At 37.3% G+C, this 24,184-nt stretch overlaps 1 protein-coding gene across 1 annotated transcript in view; it reads right to left on the reverse strand.

Moving 5' to 3' along the window:
- The window catches only part of CNTN5 (contactin 5), a 255,596-nt gene that overhangs the window by 195,286 nt on the left and 36,126 nt on the right, over nucleotides 1–24,184 (reverse strand). The window contains exon 3 of the mRNA XM_063305866.1: nucleotides 19,167–19,262. Coding sequence (XP_063161936.1) covers nucleotides 19,167–19,262 — 96 coding nt within the window. The remainder of the gene's footprint in view (nucleotides 1–19,166; nucleotides 19,263–24,184) is intronic.

Consider the following 24,184-nt stretch of genomic DNA (forward strand, 5'->3'; position numbering starts at 1 on the left):
CATATCAGCTCAATGCATCCCCTCTAATACCAACAGCACTATTTGTCAACCTCTGCTTTCGTATCTTCCTTGCGGCCACTGCAAACATGCAACTTGTTTAGTTACATGTTCATCAACATTGGTCAACAGAAAATAGATTTTTTTCTTCTAAACTAGAATGATTCAGTTGGATTAACAAAGGCATGATGAAGCTAACTCTAGGTTCCTGACATAATTTGCAAAATAGTAAGTAATGCCTCAAATCTTCCACCTGTGAGTTATTACAAATGCATAATTGGTGTGTAGTTGATAATCCTTTATATTTTCCTTCCAAATAGGCTGTTGCATTTTTTGAAAACAAAGTTCTGTGAAAGCTTGTCTCAGGGAATGGGATGTAAGAGACTGTAAATAATATGACATTCCTTGTCCATCTTTGAAAGATCAATACCACTTGGCCAACTTAAGCTTACATACCCGCTCTCTTTCTTGTCTAAAATCTTTAAAAAATAAATAGTCCCTCAATGGTGTGTGATAATTTATGACTTCAACGGTTCTTGATCTAGCAATAGTTGTGAAAATAGTTTTAGACACAAATTCATCCATCTCTTACTGATAATTTTTTTATGGAGCCATTGTTTTGCCAAATAAGATTATTGTCTCCTATAAAATAAGATTATTGCTTTCTTTACCCTTATATTGATTGATGGGAGGCCCACTTCTAATCTCAACATTGCTGCTGGTTTATATGGGGGTAAGGCTAAGGTTGATCTTACAAATTTACTCTGGACCACTTCTAATTCTTCTAGTTTACTGAAACCCCAAATTGGGAATAAATAAATAAATGGGGAGATCCATTTTTATTTCTTGAAAACTGCAATTTGATTTCTCTCTCTCTTTTAGAGAACTATTATAGGAACCACTAGATCATTTCCCAAAGCTATAGTATAATATCTGAGTTTGCAGGATTGTTCTCATGAAAGTTTGATAAAAAGATGGGTTACCAATTCTTGAAATATTGGGGTCAATTCTTCAGATGGTTAGGCTGAACCAACAAATTTGGATTAGTCAGAGATGCCATATAATCCTTCTGTCAACAAAATCCCCATTTTTAATCTTCAGATATAATTCCCAATATGTTGGACCCAATGTTAAGATAAAACTGTAGGTCTTTTTTCTGACTTTATACTTGTTGCATGGCAACGACATGGAATGGACCTGTTATTCACATGGAGCTCACTGATGACTTTAAAGATTTTGTTGCCTAATATTGGAACAGTTTATTATCGACCACTGAGGAAAACTGTATGGCTCAAGTGGCAGAACTGAAATGGTAAAACATAAAATATAAAGACATGAAACAATAGTTATCTCCAGTCCCAGAAACCACTTGTTTATTTGTTTAGAGAAATGGGGAAATGTTTTGACTGCACTTTTTAAAAATGTTCCCGATATTATACATATAGTATATGTGCTATATACTGTACATAGTATATGATAATACTAATACTTGTCCAGGCAGTCTCTGAGAACGGGACACAATTAAACAGATTAAAAAAAAAGAATGCTAATACTAAGTTAATGATAGACTGAGATAGTAGAAATGTTCTGTAATGCAAGCATATCTTTGAAAATTCTGCATAGTGTCTTTGGAATTATTCATTTCTTTGAAGATGCCTTTACCTTCCAACATTCTTCGGATGATAATGGGTTTATCCACACAAGCATGCACATCACCACTTGGTGTCATCCTTTGATCATTCAACACTGAAAGACTGTTGGATGTGGGAACTGAAAAAAAAAGCTTTGGGTGATATGAAAACTCTGTATGGTTTCTGATCTATGATGTCTGTTCCATAGACACAAACTATATGTTAGTTGGCCTTATGGAACAAGGGAACATTGACCAAGTTAGTCCTCCATCATATATCTATGAAGGAGTTGCAAGTATTCACCGAAATTCACCTGCAAAAGGGGACAAATCCAACTTTCCTAGACATATTCAGCCCAAAATCTACATATCTATGTCAGCCTTCCTCTAGTCACCCTTTATGTTAAATAGCTGTATGAAAAAAAAATAATTCTCTAATCCTAATCAAATCATCCTCAAATATTGAGAGGGCAATTTGGATTTTTCTCTCTGATACCCATATAGTTATTTAGTGGAAACTTTCTTTGTCCTCAGGCAGTTTGCAAACAATCTTACCCTGCTACTTTAATAAGGTATTCTTCAACAGAAGAAAAAAGTATTTAAGAAGATATTTGAAGAAGGTAATTTATGAAGGTATTCTTAAAAGTTCAGATTGATGAATAGTATCATTTAATTCTTCCATTCAATATTATTTCAAAAGTAAATGATAATTTCTGAATTTCTCTTTAAAAAAAAAAAAAAGTTGATTTAACTCTTCTGGCTACCTGTACACTTTAGTTTCTTATTAAGACAAATGTCTTCATTTTAAGCATCTAAATACTCCATAGGAAACAGAAGTAGTTCTGGTCATCTGGAAAGCAGATCAGGAAATAGAAATCCAACCTATGCCAGACAGATGATGCTTTTGTATTAGACTTGCAGTTTAGATTTACTACTGAATTCAGATCTGAACAAGTTCTGGCCACAGCAGTAGTGTTGTAGAAATTTCTGAAGTTCTACAGTAATGAAGATTCAGACAAAGAATTCCACCAAAGCTGCTTTAGAAAGCAAGGAGTCCCTTGCTTTGAGGAGCAAGGAGAATTAGCAAGTTACTCTGGTTTGCTCTCCTTTACAATCACTTCTCAGCATCCTCATAATGTATGACAAAGCTAAGAGATGATGTGGAGGCTTTGAAGTGAGAGGAAGTGCCTTTTCTGGAGCAAATTACAAAGCCTCTTTGCTTCACCAAAAAATCATATAGACTCTTTATAATAGGCACCTGCAAAATTCTTTGATGACGAGGCAAATCTAAGTTATCACCTACAAGTCTAATGGTTAGAAGTATATTTGCACAGCAAGATCAATGGGCCAATGTAGCTCATTCCTGCTGGTATCAGAATTGGCTACAGTGCTAAAGGCCTTTAGATTTGTTTGACATGCATTGGATATAAAGTTCTGCTGAAATCTAGAAAGCAATGGATCAGTTGTAGAAGGTTTCTAGTGGAAGGGAGAAGAGTGCATAGCTTTGCATTAATCCTTGTCCATCCCTATGTCTAGAATTATATTCTGCAATGATTTCCGGGGAAAAATTGCAATAAATTAGAAGAAATCCAGATTTTCTCAACGTGAACTGTGGATTATCTTAGTGAAAAATATGTGTTTTTCTGAGTCTAAAAAACTTTGGTACACACTTCACATTCAGAAACCAGGGCACCTACAGTAGAAGTTAAAAGATAGCGTCTTTTCTTATGCTCCATATATCCATACTCCCCCTCCTATGTACAGTAAATGGTCTATTTCCACATACAGCTTATTATCAATATTCATTAATCCTCCACGCAAGTCTTTAATGAAAGCAATTTATTTGTTGCACTGGAATATTCCACATAGGAGGAGATGATACCATCTATTTATTACCTAGAAATGAAATTGCTTCCTTTTGAGCTCTTTGTTGTTCTTGATCTATCACATATATACCTGCCTGAAACCCACAAACTGTGTCTTTGCCTTTATTCAGGTTTAATTACTGTGATAAATCTTTGGACATTTCTTTCTCTCTTGCTGCTTTGCATAGAGTTACCAAAGATAAGCTAACACGGTAGACTCATGACAAAAGCTGATCCTGCACTAATAAACCAAATGGCTTTGTGACTATCGCAGAGTGGTCCTTCTCCCCAGTTGCTAACATTCTTCAAAGGATAGTAAATGTATGATCCATAAATCTAACTGGGGCACGTTTCTGTCAGCTGGAAAGAGATTGGAAAAAAAGCACTATCAGCCTCATGAGTTTTAGTAGCCCTAAAGTTGTAAGATAAATATTTTAACAACAATGTATGCAATCCTAGACGCCACATTTTAAGACGTTAGTTCTCCACAGATGGGCAGCCAGGAACACAAGAGTTCCAGAATCAAAATGTTTATGTAATGTGGTTGAAAGAGCTGAATATGTTTAACCTGGAGTGATAAAGCATAAGGGGACACCAGATAACTTCAAGAACATTTTGACAGTGGATAAGGCTGCCTTGGGGGCCAGTGAGTATTCTTGTGCTGGAAGTATTTAAATCAGGTTTCCCAAATCTGGTTTCCTCCCAGATGTTTTAGGTAGCATATCCTAGCTGGATGTTTCAGTTGCTGGGCTGGAGGGGGCTGTAAAATCCTAGCTCTGGGTTCTTTTGATCAGAGAATTCTGCACTGAGTAGTGGACTAGACTGGATGGCTCCTAAGAAGCTTTTCACTTACCCTTTCAATGATTCTATGAAACCAGTGCGGTATGAGAAGAATTACAGTGGTTGAAACCATTTTAAGATGAGTCATTTTATACTTAAAAAGAAAGGCTTCTGAAAAAGTGCCATCAAAAGAGCAGTGGAGTAAGGCCAGCTATAAAACAACCTAAACAAACATCAGCCTTAAAACAGTAATTGAAAAATATCCCTATCTCTCTAAAGTTTTTCCACTTCTCATATGGACATCTCATGATCCATTAAAAATTAAGACTTCTGGAAATTGCTCAGTAAGAAGTCCGAGAACATACAAGTGGCTTCCATTCACGGAATAAGATTTTCCCCTTCTCTCTTCTCCCTCTCAATAGGTGTCCCTTCCCAAATCACTGGGGTAATGCTTATGGGGAAAGGATTTGCAGGAGCAAAAGGAATTGTCATTTGTCCCAGTTTTCTGACAGAAGTTGTTCTAATGGATTAACTAAGCAGTAAGTTGCAGACTGGAACTTTGGAAAAAGAATATCCCAAAGAAGGGAATTATGTTACTAGTAGTGCTCAAAATGGTGTAGCAAGAGCAATGATCTCAACCAGGCATAAGAACTAGAATTCAATGTGGGGAAGGACATCTACAGTTTGCTTCAATGAGGTAGTTTGAATCATTCTGATGGCTTTCTCCGCCATCTTGGTAGAAAGCACAGAAGCCTTTTCCAGCTATGGAAGTGCTTGGGATGAAAAAGGAAGCATTGCTTTTGGGCATGGGCACCTTACTCACAAGTTGAACTGAAAGAATGATTTCCTCAAAGCATCACTGAAGTGAAATATTCCTTTGAAGCTTTGCACAGCCCTAATCTCTGATGGAACAACCCCAACCAATATTTCAAGACTTTGCTTATCACTCCTACCTAAATTTGGGCAGTTCAGAAGTTCAGTCTAAGATTAACCTGCCACTAGTAATGTTGATAAATGGAAAATAATATGCGCCTCTTTTCATGGGCATCCATGGAAGCTTCCTGCTTTCATCAAAATGAGAAAAGCTTGACACCATCCCCAACCTCTCCTGAGGATGAACTACAAAGAGTATTGTGTGTCAAGTGTTATAAGCTCCCCAGGGGGAAAAATAATGTGGTATGTGTTTTTAGTATTGTTATTTTCAGTGGTATATTGTTGCATATGTATATGATCTCACATTTTCAGTGGTATATTGTTGCAATAGCATATGATCTCACATTTGCATAGTAAGCTGGACTTGAGCCATACTATTTGTCACATCATTCTGTCCTTCAGCAAATGGGTGAATATGAAAACAAAGCTGCCCTCACTGAATAATATTTTGCAGAGTACTCAGAGTAGTTAACCAGATCAGCAAAAGACCAAATGGCTGCATTCAGATAATATATTGTGCTTGGTCAATGTTAATCTTGATGCATTTGGAGGGCATGTGTTATTTATTTATTTATTAAATTTATATCACCGCCCATCTCCCCCCACGGGGGACTCTGGGCGGTTTACAATAAAATGAGACTAAAAACATAACCACCTAAATTACCATTAAAATATAAATAAAATAAATGTAAAATCCAAGTGAAGATGGAACACAATCACTAAGAGGTGCTATGGCGCCAGCCATCCCCAAGTGGAGCTATCACTCTCCCCCTCCCAAGCAAGGCGACAGAACCAGGTCTTAAGTTTCTTCCGGAAGTCCGAAAGCGAGTTAGTGTTAGTGTGCTGTACAATGCCAGCCAATCAGCCAGTTGGATTAGTTTATAACTCAGTCCATTCTGAGACCCCAGAATACGTAATAATTCAGCAAGCAAGTTAAATATGCTGTGAGAATGTAGGAGTATGAGAATGCTGGGTATTCAGTGTCTCAGGTGCCTTTCAAATACAGAACACTTCCAATTGTGAAAAGCTGAGGCCTAAACTCCAAACTTGAGATATTTTTTTGGAACTTTTTTTTTTTCTGAGCAGAAAGGCATGTGAGACAATTAAAATAATTTGGAACATAGGTGGGGAAGTCAGACAACCCAATTCATCAAAAGTTAATCAGCTGCCTAATGATGCCAATATTTCTGTTTAGCCATGTGTTAGACTAATAAATCACTATCAGCATCATTCCTATCCAGTTATTATTCATACAGTTCCTTGCCGAGCAAAATCTGACACTCTCACCTGATCTTACATATACATAAAATGCAGCTGAGTCTCTGTTATCCTATATATCATGTGGAGCTACTGGAAGCCCAGCAACCTGCTCCCATTCATCTTCCTCTTGTCAAATAATTGTTATTTAGTGATCATGCATAGCCATCTGTTGTCTTATTTTGAGTCCAGGGCTATATCCCCTGATTACAGTTCCTCTTCAAGCCCTTAGCTATAGCAGCTAGTGTGATATTTGATCTTCACTTCATAGGAATATACTTCAGCAAAAGAGACAATGCTTCACCACTGGTTCCTTTTAATTTACTTGTTTGTATATAGCATCCTGTGGTATCTTAAATAATCTGCAAATATCCATGTACAGTAGTATGCAACTTGTCTCTTCATGGGCAGTCTCACAAATTTTCACAACTCTATTCAGTTTAATGATGTAGTGCTCTAATCAAACTAGGCTAGAACCAGTCATACACCCACAAACATGGAATGCCAATCTCAGGTTTGTCTCCAGGTATGCCAGGCAAAGCTGGAGTCCCAGGAGGTTGAGAGCAAAACATGCCAGGAATCCTGAATAGGAAGCAGGGTTACTAATGTTTACAAGGGAAGAGGGAATGACCTTGAGAGACAGGAGGAAGACCACTACTAAAGAAATGGTCAGATAAAAGGGGCCTGAGTCCAGGGTAAGAATGTAACATCAGTGAGTGCCTCAGACAAGTCCATCCCTAGTTCACACAAAGATAAAAGGAGGTTGGGGGAAGCACATTCAGACTTGCATGGTTCTATCACTATAGCTTTACAATAAAAGTAGTACTGACCTACATGGCATTGATTTCCTGGTCTGATTTACCTTGAAGGTCTGACACAGGTCAGGGAATTTCAAAAGATTTTCAAGGCTGAAATTCCCCAGCAGTGTCTGCTAGAAGGTCAAAATCAGCAAGACAGTAGATGGAGCATCATGTGTCAACATCACATGGATGTTCATATGGGATGGGCTTGCATTGTGACCCTCAGTCCACCATCTTGCTCATTTTGTCTCTGCTGCAGGGACTCACTGCTGAAACTCCCCAGTTGCAAAAATGTGCATTCAGTTATCTGTGGTCTTTATTGAGGCACCAGCTTCAATCCCTATTACAACGGATAATCAACTTAGCTAGGTAAGATATTTGTGTTCCCATCTAGAGTCATGAGAGTGATTGGTGTGCTTATTTGCAGGAAAATTCTAAATGTGATGGGATGCCTGCCAAATTCCTCATGCAGTAGTGGAAGAACCATGCTAACCTTGAAAGCGATTAGCTTGCTAATGAGTGACTCAGAAATTAATATTCACAATGCTTGGAGCTCAGAGGATAGAAATAGACAAACTATCAGTACTGGAAGTGAGATTGTAAATTATCATATTGATGAGAATAACCCACATTGGCCAAAGGATGCGGACATTTAAAAATAAGACTCACATTGAAGAGTGGGGAAGAGACTGTGGGGTAACAGCAGTATGCATAATTTGTCAGTTTTTAACTGGGACATTCATATAAATTCACAGCTATGCAACTTTCACACCTATTCAGTTATGCTGTCATCACAGATTTATTTTCCGCAAAGGTGAACTTTTTCCATTTTTTCCCCTAGTTAAAGCTTCATAATCTGCATTTCACTAGTCTGGAGTTGGTCATAAAGATACTGTCAGGGATCAGGAACAGGTTGGAATTCACAAGCAGGCATCTTTTATGTGGTCATCTATCCATATACATACATTTTAGTGAAGGAAAAACTCATTGACATGGATCTCTCTAGAGCATTAGCCTTTTTAAAAAATACATCTGGAGATGCCATATATTGTCATGCTATTTAGTCCATATTGGCAGTACTTTTCAGAATTGGCATCACTCACTGACCTCTTAAATTCATGTTAAATCTGGACTGTTTTCATGCAAATCATGCTATCTGGACATTGAGACATCAGTCTTTTTCTGGTTGCATATTGGTTTTTTACATAATTTCTCCTACATATGCATTAGTTTGCAAATTTAAACACTTAGATAATTTCATATGCAAGTTTGTCTACCATACTTATATTGTTCATAATTTTCTCGAATATACACATTTTATATGCAATCTTCCCTTTCATTAGGATAACTCTAACTCATTGCTGGGCCATAGAGTCCAAAGGTCCACTTTTTTGGGACCTTTTTCTATTTTTCTATCATTATACAGGAATGCCTTTGAGTCCTACGGTGGTCCCAGTGGAACAGCAGAGATAATCCGGGAAGATCCCTTTATCTTCTGATAAAATGCATTTTGCACCTGACCCTGGCAGCCATTTTGCTTCCAAAATTCCCAATGTACCTTTGGCACAAACAGGTTGTCTGCCACCGCATAATGTTTATATACCATCAATGACCAAAAAATGATACATATTTCTATAAATCATTAAATCATTAAATCATTTAATCAATCCATCCATCAGTCAGTTCCAGATATTTGTATACCACTCCCATCATACAAATATATCTGTGGACAGTTCTCAATAAGAAATATTGACAGAATAAAATTATGTACTTATATAGAAATGTGAAAACTCACATATAATTAAAACAAATGCACTTTCCAAATTCTCAGGCATTAGTTAAGGATGAATTACTGCCACTATTAAAACAGCTTAGTATGTAAGGTCAGGCTTACTGAAGACCCATCGTGATTTTATAGGGAAAGGGAAATGCTGACACTTCAGTGTAAGTTCAAGTAATTTATAAAACTGTAGATTAATTACCATTTTTCTGTAACAAGCTATTAACCTACCTCTGGGGAGGATGTAAACTTTCCTTTTCTAGTATTATTGTGCCATATATCAGTAATCACATATGGTGGATGCCTAAAAGGTTATAATGTATGTGGCTGGGAGTCCAAATTCTCAGTGCATTTTTCAGGTTAATTAATTGTCCTTTTTTTTAAAAAAAACAACACCTTATTTTCAGTCACATCTGAATTCTTTATAACAGTATCTGGGGTTATATTTTTGACTTCACTGATACTTTGATAGACTAATTTGATGTCTTCTGGGAAATTTCTTTATGGGGGCTTCCCATTACACTGTATTGAGTAAAGGTCTCATTGGGCAGGAGCACTGAGTTTTCTTCATTCCCCATTTGATTATCTTCCAATTCTACCAACTCTGGAAAAATAATTAATTCAGTGATTAAATCATCATATCCAGAATCTTGTGTCAACTTTTATGTCAGTTCTTATCACTGTAGGTCAGCATGACTAGTGAGTAGACAAGGGAAATAGGGAACATTTCCTAAAGGATGTGGAATCCAGATCAAAATTTGAAAACTACTCAGAATGGTTCAATAGCACATGGCTCACAGGGCTGGAATGAAGCATCTGTGTTGGCACCAGCACCCTTACTTTATCCAACCAAAAGAAGGATGTTTCATCCATATCCTGATGACACCTTATTCCTGTTCAGATTAATTCTCTCATTTATCATTATTATACTGTTTGACAGCAAGAAAGAGCAATGCTCTCAAACTGAGCTCAACTTCTGGTGACTATGTGGATACATCCATGTAGCGCATCATGCATGGTTTGCCATTGCCTTCTAGGATTTTTTTTCCCAACTTTCTAATCTAGTCTACAGTCCTGAACTTCACTGGTAAAATCCCATCCATGTACTAACCAAACTTAACCCTGCTTAGCTTTTAAGCCTAGACAAGGTCAACCCAAGGATGAGATGCACTTCTTAATGGTCCATCTGCTTTACTGAGATATATTGCATACAGTAGAAATGTAGAGGAGATGACCTTGGAGAAAAGGAGCAGTGAGTGCTGGTAAAAACACGATGAAGCAGAAGTTTTCAAGATTCTGCTATTCTAATCTGTATCAATAAAGTAACGTTCTAGTATTACCTCTGGTATCTGTCTCTTGACCTGCCTACCTCAAAGGGCTGATATCAATGAAAGCCTCACAGTGTTTCCCCTTCCCTCCCTCTTATACCAAAGAGAGTCAAGACAGGACAATCTTTAGTTTCTTTCTCATGCTTTGTTTTCCTCAGCTGAGCTCATGTTTTACTAATCGTCACCATATATTTTCTTCAAGGTCATCTCTGTGCTCCTCTACAAGAAGCATGAATTATATGATTCCCCCACATATCAAATGCATTCACTTCATATTGGCGCATTATTCCCATTGTTAAAGTATCTTTTATATAACTTTTCAACTTCCTCCATCCACTTAAAAGAAGCTTTTCTCCATGCTTGGCATATGCTGGACTCATTCTGAATGATTCTCCATACTAAAATAAATACGTACATCAAAAAGCTATGGGGTTTCTTGACTTCTTCACTTGAGTTATTTTTTTTAGATTCCTAATTGGGCAGGGGGAGAGGAAGAGAAAGAAGCTGTCATGCTACAAAGCAAAGTACCAGCTTCTCTAGCAGCATCTACATGTAGTCCTCACTTAATCACCATTCATTTAGTGATGGTTCAGACTTACGACAGAGCTGAAAAAACTGACTTACAACTGGTGCTCACACTTACAACCATTGCAGTGTCTCCATGATCACATGATTGTGATTTGGGCACTTGGCAACTGGTTCACATTTATGACTGTTACAGCATCCTGTGGTCACGTGATCGCCATTTTTGACCTTCCTGGCTGGCTTCTGGTAAGCAAATTCAGTGAAGAACTATGTGGTTTGCTTAATGATCATGTGGTTCACTTAATGACCACAATGATTTGCTTAATGACTGCCACAAAAAAAGGTTGTAAAATTGGGTCAGATTCACTTAATGACCATTTCACTTAGCAACCAAAATTCTGGTCTCAATTGTGGTCATTAAGTAAGGACAAGAGCTTTATATAGTAAGAAGTAACATAAACCATTTGCTTCTGGCTAACATTTCTTCTAACAGACAGCCCTCTCCTCTTGTGGTATTTTGAGAGAGTTCCCATAATATCCTCAGTGCAAATGTGCTCAGTGGCCCAGAGAGGTTGCCAACTTCTGACATAAATAATACATAATAGAGAAAAACTATTCTGTCTCCCAGGTTTTGTACTATATGTACTCAGCATTTTTAATCATATAAAGCTGAACTTGCAATCAAAAGTGGTACAATTCAGATAGAGGTTTATCATTTCAGGGAAAACTAGGGCTATAACAAGTAAAGACTTCATAAAAACGATCAGGGCTTTTGGCCTCTTTTCTCAGGGCTCTTACACTGGATGAGACCTGCCATTTAGTTCAGCTATTAGAAAACAGAGCGTGATGTTTATTTATTAAACACCAGCAAACATCAAAAAGTTAACTGGCAAAGTGAGATAACAAAGCAGGCAAACAAGAAGAGAGAAACAGATAAACAACAGGCAAGAGATAAAAGGGCAGAGGAATTAATAATAACAGTCTATATTGTATACCTGTCTCTGTCTCTGTCTCAAAAGGACTTTGCAGCTGTTAGAAACACTGTGGGCTTTGCACGGGTAATCCCAGAGGAAGCGGCCTTTGGTTATTCCAGAATTAGCCCTCTTTTGTATATAACAGTTGCAGAATAGAGATGGAAAGGTGATCCCTCCTCTGTTTTGCACCATGAAGGAAACAGATTGGTGAATGGGTTGCTGCATCAAACAAGATGTCTATTTTATTGGGCGTTCAGTGTTAACCCTTGCCGCTTATTTCCAATTTGATCCTGGTGGCAAACTTATTTACACCGTTTTAATCTGGCTTTATGGTGTGTTTGAATGGCAAGGCATGCCACTTCAAGACCCTTGTAGGATGAAATATGCAGACTACACCTTTTTATATAAAATGACACGCATGAGAGGTGCTATAATCCCAGCCACCCAAGGAATTATTATAATGTGATAACTCTCTTCAGTAGTTCAACTGCAATAGTGCAGCGGGCCTTTCTTATATCAGATGAATCGGTGAAACGTTCATTATAAGACACAGAGAAACAAACAGTAAGTGGAGCCATTGCTTTATGTGGAAAAGGGTTATCTGTTTTTGTTCTCTGTACAAAAAGCCCTACTTAACACATTTATGTGTTATGAAGTAAAATGTGCTGCACTCAGGAGAGTCAGAGTTATAGAATTGATTTCAACTGCAGTGAAAACCAGACCTGTACTTCAGAACATGGAAATAAAAGCTTTCTTTTAACATCTGCACATCTGTTACATGTAAAAATGGCACTGTAGAGTCATTAAGCCAATGAAATGTCCTTGGTGGTGGGCAGGGCCTTCATCCGCTTTTAGTTCTATGGTTCCTATAACTTAACCATGAGAAGTTTCTCATTTTCTATTAACTGGTAATAGGAACTTGATGTGGAAATTCCTTGCTTTAGTCTTGCAGATCCTATTAATGTCGGTAATTAAATGACAGAGGCTCTAGAGCAGTGTTTCATGCTGGCTGGGGAATTCTGGGAGTTGAAGTCTACAAAGTTGCCAAGGTTGAGAAACACCACTCTAGTTACTCACTTCGTTTTTTGTTTTATTTATTTTTATATATGTGTGTGTGTGTGTGTGTGTATGTATGTATGTGTGTGTATGTATGTATGTGTATGTATGTATATATATATATATATATATATATATATAAAATAAATTTTATTAGGTTTCAAGAGAAGAATAAAAACTACAAAAGACAAAAACAAAAAAACTACAAAGAAAGGAAAAAAACTAAAAAAGCGCAGAAACACAAGAGAAAAATAGTTCAAATTTACAAAATGATGTGGCTTCCGACTTTTAACAGCAAGGATATACAAAAATTTCCATAACCGATCTCTTACTCTATATTAAACCAAAACACCACATTATTTCTATAAGTCATTCCACTTTAGCACATAATAAAAATCACTAAGTATAGTTACTCCTCCCCCTTATATTAAAATAAAGAAAAAAAAAAGTTCATATAAACCTCCTAAACATCTTTCTCTCTTCCAAAAGATAAAACATATTTAATTATTCCCTTCCTACCACTATTCTATACATTTCTGTCTACTATGATAAGAATCAAATTAAAAAGCACATAAGTGGTTTGCTATTATACTTAATAGTACAATTTTAATAATCCCAATCTTAATAAACCCCCAAAACAAAGACAATTCAAAACAGTAAGTCCATATCTTTAAAAGGGAATAACATCAATCAAATCCTTAAAGCAAACCAGATAAACATTATTTAACCTAATACAACAGTTTTAATAATTTTCGTTTTAATAAACCCCCAAAACAAAGCCAATTCAAAACAGTAAATCCAAATCTTTAAAGGCAAATAGCATCAATCAAATCCTTAAAGCAAACCAGATGAACATTATTCAACCCTTCTCCCACTTCAAAATAAACCAAAGCATTCACATATCCCCACAATGTGCACAGAGCTTTCCTCTTGAAAGCTCAACTGCTCCCCTCAAAGACTCCAGGTTCTTTTCACGGCATTCCACCGGGAGATCGATTTTACTTGCAGATCACTCTCTCCCTTAGATTTCTCCAACTCCATTATCCAGTCTTCATCCAGCATCTCGATATAAATCCCAGTCTCACTCTTAAAAGAAACCTTTCTATTGCTCTTAAATTCCTCAATTTCATCCACCACATCCCCAACCTGAGGGCACATTTTCCGTTCCATTGTGGCAAAAGGCTTCAATCAAGAAAAGTTATCTTTAAATGATCCTTCATGGAATAGTTTTGTTTACCTGATAAAGAACAGCAGCAGTGAAAGGGCATTCCAGCTAATTTAAAACCACATACATGAAGAGAAACAAGGTTTAAAGGCTTTATAACTATGTGCTAGTAAATATTTAAAAGACTATAGATATATATGATATAGATATGATATAGATGATATAGATAGGTATAGTTATAGATATAGATATAGATGATATAGATATAGATATACAGTAGATATAGATATAGATATATAGATATACAGTAGATATAGATAGGTATAGATTAGATATCACCTTGATTGACCAAACTGTTGCCAGAGTCCTGCTGGTCACAACTTGCTTTCCATTCACCTTGAATCCTGGCTTTTCTTCTCTAGGTTTGGCCAAAGTCCTTGACTATTGGATCTTCCCATCTCCCTGGAGGTCTGCCAATAGGTCTTTTACTTCTCTTGGATACCATTCAGCAACCACTGGTGTCCAATGGCCACCTGACATGTGTGCAACATGTCCTGCCCACCGTAGCTTCTGTTTTTGATATTCGACGATGACATCATTTATTCCACTTCGTGTTCTAATCTGGCTGCTTGGGATGTGGTCTTGGAGAGAAACTTTCAGCATGGATCTTTCCATAGCCCTTACTACTCTTGAAAGCTCTTCCTTTTCTGCCTTTGTCAGCGACCATGTTTCACTTCCATATAGCATCACCGATAAGACAGTCAAATTAAAAAGATTAGCACGCAGTTTTCTGTCGATCTTCTCATTCTGTAATACTTCCCTAATGGAGTTGTATCTAGCCCATCCAGCTTTCTTTCTTCTGACCGGTTCTTCTCTTTGATCATAGTTCATTTTGATTAGCCATCCCAGGTAGACATAGTGGTCAACCTCTTTGATAAGTTCATTCTGAAGCCTCATTTGGAATTTTTGAAGGTTCCCTGTCTGCATATATTTTGTTTTAGTGTGATTCATTTCGGTGTCAAGTTGTTGAAGCATTTTTTGCAACTTTTGAGCATCCTTTGCGATCAGGACATCATCTGCAAATCTGAGATGGTTTATCTTCTCTCCGTTTATATCAGTTCTGTCTTCCCATTTCATTTTGCGCATGATATTTTCCAAACAAGTGTTGAAAAGTTTAAGTAGATCATATTGCCTTGCTTTACACCTTTCTCCACTGGTATTCATATTTCTGTTTCAAAGAGAGTAATATTTGTGAAGCAGTTGGTATTTGCTTCTTTGAGCAGCATGATGTAGTCGGAGTTGATTCCTTGTTCACTGATTGCTTGCATTGCTGCATTGACTTCGACACTGTCAAATGCTTTTTCATAGTCCACAAAGGTGATCACAAGTGGAAATTTATATTCTCTTGACCATTCAATGAGCTGAGTAAGAGTGACTATATGATCAGTAGTACTGTACTTGCTTCTAAAGCCAGCCTGCTCTCGTGGCTGTTGCTTGTCTAAAGTTCTTGTAAGACAGTTTGTAATCACTTTCGTGAATAGCTTATAGACAGTTGATAATAAGCAAATCGGCCTATAATTTTTGAGATCTTTGTGATCTCCCTTCTTGTACAATGGGACTGTAGTGGACTCTTTCCAGCAGTCAGGAACTTTTTGCATCTCTACATACCTGGTGAAGTGCTCTTCCAGTGCTTTCCATAGTCCATGACCTCTAGCCCTCAGTATTTCCATTGTTATGCCATCTTTTCCTGGAGCTTTCCCCAGTGTCATCTGATGGATGGCATGCCGAACTTCACTTATTAGAATGGACAGTATATGCTCAGTCATGGCAGCCAATGGTGGCATTGGAATGTCCAAATGGGATGCAAACAAGTCCATGTAGAATTCTTTGCAAATTTGCTCAACGTCTTGCTTTCCTGTCTTTTATTTCCTGTTTTTATCTTTTAATGCTGCTATTGTTGTTTTACACAGTGCTATTTCCTGCTTGCACTTTCTGATGCTGCTTCACTTATTTGCTGCCTCAAGAAGTTTCTGCTCTCAGAATTTCTCCAGATCTTCTTTCAGTTTCCTCCGTATTAATTTGCAGAGGAGAGGGTATTCGACGTTATTCTGAGCAGTTTTATCCATCTGTCTTCTCTTTTGAAGAAGAATTTTGGTCTCTTCTGAAATTCTTCCTTTTGTCTCTTTTGGCTGCATCGTCCTTGCTTCTTTAGTGCATTGCATCAGCTTCTCTACGAAGTTGCTATAGTTTTCATTACAATTTTCTACTATGTTCCAATTCATCTTTGAAATGCTTTCCTTCAGGCATTTTTGTCAAGAGATTTTGGTAACCGCTTTTGATTTGCAAATCATAGGATTTTCTTCTTGATCTTTTCATCAAAAATTAGTCTTGCCCTTAGCATCTGGTGGTCACTGCCTGTATTAAATGAAGGCACTACAGAGACATCTTTCAATAATCTTTTGTTGATCAGAATGTAGTCGATTTCACTCTTCTTCCTTGCATTCAGATTGATCCAGGCCCATCGTCTTTTAATATTCTTCTTAAACCAGGTGTTGCCAACATATAGTTTGCTGGTTTCCACCATTGTTGCAAGCTTTTCACCTCTTTCGTTCCTTTCACTGGATCCATACTTCCCAATAAATCTTCCCCTACAGCTTGTTTTCCAATTATCATGTTGAAGTTGCCAATCACCATTGTATCTGTTGTTTTCTGAGACAGAGCATTTGAGAGATGTTCATAAAAGCTATCCACTTCATCGTCATTGCTCTGACTTGTTGATGCATATACCTGAACAACCTTGAGTGTGCTGCTGGGACTTAGTTTAATAAGAAGAGATCTGATCCTCGCTGATTAAATATTTCACGATATGATTTTCGAAGACCATTCCTTGCTAACCATGAAACCAATTCCTCCAGTTGTTTGTGGGCCATCTCCTTTACCAAGTCTTACTGTGCTTCTGTCTTTCCAGTTGCTTCTAACACTTCCCTCTGTCACGTTACACACAAACTGAGGATGTCGCACCTCAATTTGGCTTTGTCTTCCATGAGATGGTTTAGATGATCATCTCTCGCTAATGTTTGACAGTTGTAGGTACATAGCAAGAGGGCCATGGTCAATTGGGATGGTGGCCTGCCTCCTGAGATTCTTAGCAGCCTCTGGTCGATTGAGTACCACACTGCCACCGTAGCACGGTTCGAGGGACCTGCGGGGAACTGAGGCCCACTTTTGCAAGTTGTTTTAGCAGATTTGAGTTACCCACTGGCTAGGCTGTTGGTGACCTGTGTGCCTCCTCAACTTAGCTAGCCATGACCTAACGGGTAAGACCCTTTGGCCAACAGCCTGATATCTTCATGGCTTGATAGAACCTGCCAGAGAATACACTCGGCTGTACTTCACCATCAGACAGCCAGGGTCACTGCTGCACTACTATGAGGTGTGAGATAGGACTTTGCAGATTAGATATGGCCATGGCTACGGATACAGATACAGACACAGATACAGATAGATATAAACATAGATATCCTGTCAGTTCTAGTCCTGCCTTAGGTACAAAGCCAGCTGGGTGACCTTGGGCCAGCCACTCTCTCTCAGCTCTAGGAAGCAGGCAACGGCAAGCCAGGGAGACCTTGTTTATGAGGTTAGTGTTAAGACTGTTTTTATTATTTTTGTACTCTCCTTTGGACTTGTCAAAATAATTTTATTTTGCTTTGAAATACTATAATAATAATAGCAGAATTGCTCATAATTGCGGACTTTTAAATAGACTGCAGACTTCTGTAAAAACAAAGTGACAGATCAAAATATTGCCCTATAGATGAACACAGTAAAGTGTTCTTAAGATTGTCCATTTCTGTACTCACAGAAAAGGTTTAAATTGGATTAATTTTCTTTTCCCAGGAAAACTGGGAATTGCAACTATATGAAGAAACGATTTAGATGTTTTTAAATGCAACCTTACCAAATTATAATTTGCACAATTCTTTGGCACTTACAGTAATGGCTGAAGAGGTACAAAATTAAGCTATCTTTTATGTCACTCAGAGTAATCAAGACAATGAGACTTCTCTCAGGCTATTTAACAGACAACCATTCTGCTAAGGCTGCCTTGGATCACTAACAACTAAAAACAAGAACAGTTGCATAGATACTCCCAGAATCACCCAGAATACAAAGTGCAATGTGCCCAGAGGCTCTCTACACAAAACCATAAAAAATTAAACAAACAAACAAACATTCCAGGACTGTTGAAAAATATGTAAATGTAAGCAAGATTTCCTCTTTTCACTGAATCAGGATACATTCTACCTAACTAGAGGACTATGTCATCTGACACACCATGCAGAATGTGATTTTGATTCTTTGCTTCACCTCCAGAGAGTGTCTGAATTCAACATGTACATTTAGAATCCTCCTTCAGATCTTCCAGTTCAATGTGAAAGTCCATGGTAGAGCTGGCTGGAAGACTGTCCATGTGGTGTGGTAAAAAAAAAAGTCAAAATGGCAAACCCGATGGTGTGAAAGCTCCATCTGTTTTATATATATATATATGATGCATGAGCCCCATCCCCCTCCACAGTTGTGTGAACTTATAAGGCAATAACATCTATCTAGGCCTCGGTGGAAGGTTATCTGAATGAATCTCAATTGAATCTACTTCCAACAACAACAAAGTAATAACTATCATAATTTGATTATAAAAGAGAACCACGATCCACCTCATAACTGAGTGAGAGAAAAAGAATCATTTGACATGGGGTTCAACAAGATCTCTCTCTCTCTCTCTCTCTCATTAGTGACATTTAGAGTAGCTCTGAGACTGGGGTAGGGTGGGAGAAAGTCCTTGGATAGCTCATATTGTGTGTCTGCTACTGCTGTTCCCATTCACTGAGCAAATGGATTAGCGTAGTCTTACTTCAGGAATGCTAACTCCTCTTCAGAAATTTTTACAAGACACAACCTTTAATTACTCCTTTGATAGCTCAGGAACTAAAGCCTTTAGTGATCTACCATCAAGATCATGGCTGAAAATTATGAGTCCACAGAGTTACTATCAATATAAAATGCAACAAACCTTACCTGGTGAGTGAAATGGAGGAGAGCACATCAGTACCACACCTTGACCTTCTCTCACTGACACGGCGCTTCTTGTTCGTCCACTGAAATTCCCCAGATCTGTTAACATAAGACAGCAGTTTTGATTCATGAGAAGAAAGTTATTTTCCTTTCCTCCTTTTTTCTTATGCTAAAAAACAGCACTTTTTCTATGCCTTGAAATGTGAAAGAAAAAAGATCAATTCCTTTCCAAATAAATGTATTCTGGATAATTTCAACTAGCAAATAGACAGACATATTCCTTGTTACATTTTTATTGTTTCTTAGAGGATGTGGAAATGTGTCAGCAAAAAGCCATTAGATGATATACCCTTTTGTAACAGGTATCTAATAGCTCTTTTATTCCTTTTTACAGTTTCCTGCTTATTGATTTCTTCCCCAGTAAAAATCATTCTGTGTATAGTTGAGAGATACAAAGGGAGGTGAGGAAGCATTGCATCTAACCTGTATCCTGAATAAAGCTCTTGGGTGTTGTAAAAAGGATAATGCAACTTAACTAATGAAATATATAAATGTTTGCAGTATTGGCTGCATTGGGAAATCTATGCCGTGGCTCCTTGTTGAAAATATGTTATGATTCGTGGCATTGATATTAGACTATAAAGCTCTAAACAACTTATGACCCAAGTATTTAAAAAGCCTGAATCCCCTAATTCTGTCCAATCCCTATTTTGGGGAGAACTTGCGTATGATCCCAGCTATGGGTATGTCACAGTATGCTGACTCAGAGTAGGGCCTTCTTGGTGGTGATCACCTGGAGGAAGTAAGCTGGAAGCCATAAAAGACAACTTAAACCAGGACCTCTTTTTGATCATCTGAAGAGTATATAATGGTTCAAGTTCAACCCTCTTTAAAAAAGAATTATATTTTAATTCTTGCATAGCTTTGTGGCACACTTTCTATTGTTTTTATTGTCTTGTTCTTCTGTCAATGGTTTAATTAAAATGGTTTTTATTGTTTCTTTTTTGTGTGGAAGAGTTTTCAGTATTAGTGTTTGTACAGATTTCTCTTTCATGTTTCTCTTTTGAGAAACATGAAAGAAAAAAAGTCAATTCCTTTCAGAATAAATGTATTCTGGCTAATTTCAGTGGGAAAGGAAATAGAGAGTGGAAAAACAAATCCATTGAATTAATATAATTATTTGTTTACATAGGATTCAAAATATGCAGGTTGCTTCTTATATTTGTCTTCCAAACAGTCTTTTGAGGCAGGCCACTCATAATTTTCTTCACAGAAAATTGACCTCTCCCAAGTTCCTGATGGGATATACACACACATGCACACACCTACAGACACATATATAATTTATTAAAAGTAAAAATGTATTTTCTGGATCACTAGGGGTACTATTACATTGAAATAATTCTTGAAACTTTTCACTGTTTGACTGATTTGTCTCATTTCACAGTACAAATGAATATTCCACATTGCTTCGCAGGAAGCTGTCTTATATCAAGTCAGACAATTGATCCATCTAAGCTAAATGGCGGCATTTCAGATTGGTGTTGTTTCCAGTCCTGTGGCTGAAGACGAAGAGTTGACATGTACAGCACACAAACAGTTGTCCACAACATGCTATCTTTCACAGAATTGAGGTCTGCAGTGTTATAAATGCTAGGGCTGAGGAAGCTTCATAGCACCACCATTGCTATTAGATATCTGCCTTAGTAAGAGAATAACATTCTCATTATCTTTTTCCATTATTTCTTTTGACACAACTTTCCCACTGTAATTCAGTCCAACCATGATCCTTGCTCCTCCATATCTCCTTCTATCAACGATCTACATATTCTTACCAACTTTTCTATCTTAGTGCTCTTATTAACTAGAACACACGCAGTTGGATTCTCTTCCTTTATGAATCAGATGGAAGTAAGAGGGATGATCCATAACTCAGTGAGAGAACAACAGTTTTGGTTGCCAAACTCCCTGACATCACTAGTTTAAAAAGCAAACAAAAAGAAGTAAAATGAGGCCATGGAGGCCAGTCATGCAGCCACTAAAACAACACAATTTAATCTATTGCTCGTTGATCTGCTTTGTCTGAGTTACGGGTCAGTGAGAGAGCATGGAAATTTGCTCTCCAGGGAGCATTAAAGAGATCTTCTCTTCCTTTTGTTCAACTAAGTTGGTTACATCTATTACTACCACTATTACCACCACTACTATAGGTTTTTTCCATTTTGGTTCAATATTTGTTGTTTTATCAGCAAATAAAACAGCAAATTTTGGTTCTGAAAAGAGAATTTATGTTTAAAGATATGAATGTAATGTTAAATTATGTACCCAAAAGTAGGAATTTGTTGATCTCTTAAGAATTTTGGGAATATCAGACTTGGAATGTGGCAAAGAAGAGTGCAATTTTATACACACATCATACACAATGATGTATTTTAAAACATATTCTTTCTTCTTTTTCTTTGTATTTTGGCAAATAAATTAGTAAAAATACAGTATATTAAAATTACAGGAAAGGAGAGATGTTAACATCAGCAGTAGTATGTTTGTAACTGATTTTAGTTATGACTAGCCACTATATACCCAGCTTGGTTGAAAAGAAAGGTGCAAATGCATATAGCTTAACAAAATGCAATACAGTATACAGTAATTGATAATTTTACCTATCTATTGTTAGATGTCCCAACACAAATCATGCCAGTTCTACAAAGCCTTACCCCTAATCTCCAACTGAAGTATATATAACCATGCCCATTTTTTGCAATGATGACTATTCACTTCATTTGTACCCAACAATAAAGTTGGTGGTTCATGTGTTTAGTCTGAATGATTTAAAAACAAATACATTGAAAGCAGGAACAGTGGTCACTGGCTTTGAAAAGATTGGCACAAGTGATTAAAATCTGAAAATTGTAGGGAGGGAAATCCTCTCATTTTATAATCTGTCATGGGAGGGGATTCTCTTATCTTCAAATAAGACACTTGTATCTGTTTCTTTAACAGCATTTGGAATATGAGTTTTCTTCTTTTTGGAAATATTAGGCTGAAGAGCATGGTCCTTGAGGAGTAAAAATCAAGGTGGGAAGCACATTCGAAGTGGGTTCATTAATTTAGTTGTTAGATTTATATCTTTTCTTGTGCCTACTCTGTCACTGCCCCCACTCTGTGGAACAGCATCCCTCCAGAGATAAGAACAGTGCCATCTCTCCTAGGGTTCCAGAAAGCTCTTAAAACCTGGTTTCAATCCTAGGCCTGGGATTAATGTATTGTTGTATTTGGGGGCCCCTGTTTTGTTTTGTTTGATTTGTGTCATTTTAAAATCATTTTAGCCTGGGCTATCTATGTGGTTTCAGGTTTTATCTCTTTTTATGGATTTTTTTTGGTTTTGTACATCATCCAAAATCCATTGGGGTTAAGAGGCTATAATTAAATTTAAACAATCATCATCATCATCATCATCATCACCACCACCTTGCCTTTTGTTCAGGAGCCCAAGGTGGCATATGTAGTGCTCCCTCCTCCTATTTTTCTCCATAACCTTCCTCTGAGATAGGTTAAGCTGAGCGGTCCAAAGTTATCCAGGGAGCTTCTGTGGTTGAGGTGGACTTGAATTTGAATTTCCCCAATTATAGGTTTAAGGGGCAAGCAGAAAAAAAAGGCAGCATAGAAGTAAAGGGATTAAAAAGGTAACAAGGAATTAGGAGAAGCAGCTGAATTTTGACCAGTAGAACCTACTCCTAATTCCTTGTTACCTTTTTAATCCCCTTACTTCTATGCTGCCTTTTTTTTCCTGCTTCCCCCTTAAACCTATAATTTAGATTGTTATCATCATACATAAGGAACAATGGCTTCTCATAAACATTATCCAGTATAGGTAGGGATTAAAAACACTATTCACAGAAGAATATAGTGACAGGACTCTTACAGAAATAATTTTTTGTGATTAGCCTGGTAGCTTTAGATGCCTATTTTTAGTAGGAGAGATAGATTAGTAACATAAGAAAACTGAAGGAAAGATCCAAAAAATATATTTCTTTAAGAAGAAAGAGGTCAGTACCAGTAGGACTCCAAACTGTGTTTTTGTAAAGAAAAAAACTAATCAGGCTGTGTCTTTTCCTGCTGAAATAATTAGAGAACAGAAAATTAAAGCTCCTTACTGGGTTTTACAAAATATGGAAGACTTTTTTTGACTTGGAGAGAGAGAGAAAATGTATTTCTGTGTGTATGTGTGTGAGAAAGAGTGCACATGCAATTCTGAAATTTGGATAGTTAAAAGCAAGCAGGTCTTAACCTTATATCTGAAGTCCAAATACTACGAAACTTGGCTCTTTAGCCATTTAGTAAAGAGATAAATTGTCATTTATAGGCCTTATAAACACCCAATCCAACCCAAAGTGTGTGAAAGATATTTAAAGGGATTTATTGTAATCCTCAAACCTCCACATGGCTGGAGATTTGAATTCAACAGAAGTTAGGGGATGTGCACATGAATATAAGCATAGTGCTGAAAGAGCATTGAATATGTCCCATTAAAAAGAATAAAATGTTCACAATAGAGATGTTTTGGCTACAGAATATGGGCTTCACCCAACTATCAGTGAATGCTAACATGCATCCATTATTTTTGAAGTACAAGATTCATTAAGAAATACATAAAAATAGAGAAGCTCATTTCTACCTAAACTACATCTTGAAGAGAGGGAAGCATAAGACAGAAGGAAAGAGAGAGAGAGAAAGAGAAAGGAAAAAAATCCCTTTGTCTTTTAAATATGGAGATTCATTTAACTAACAATAGGCTACATGGGGGAATAGACAGAGTGACAGCATGTGAGGACCCTTCCTCTTATCTGTCTCTTGCCATTTGACTTACTGGTCAAAACAATTCAACTGCAAAGAGATGGTGCAGCCTTTAACACTGAAGGGGAAAATTCCCCATGTCCCAGTTTATGAGTGAAGACCACACAATCTGCTTGAGCCAAGTTTATTTGAACAGTGCTGAGGACAGAATATAGGGTTCTGACTGC

Source organism: Candoia aspera, chromosome 5, assembly GCF_035149785.1.
Source record: "Candoia aspera isolate rCanAsp1 chromosome 5, rCanAsp1.hap2, whole genome shotgun sequence".
NCBI classification, from domain to species: Eukaryota; Metazoa; Chordata; class Lepidosauria; order Squamata; family Boidae; genus Candoia; species Candoia aspera.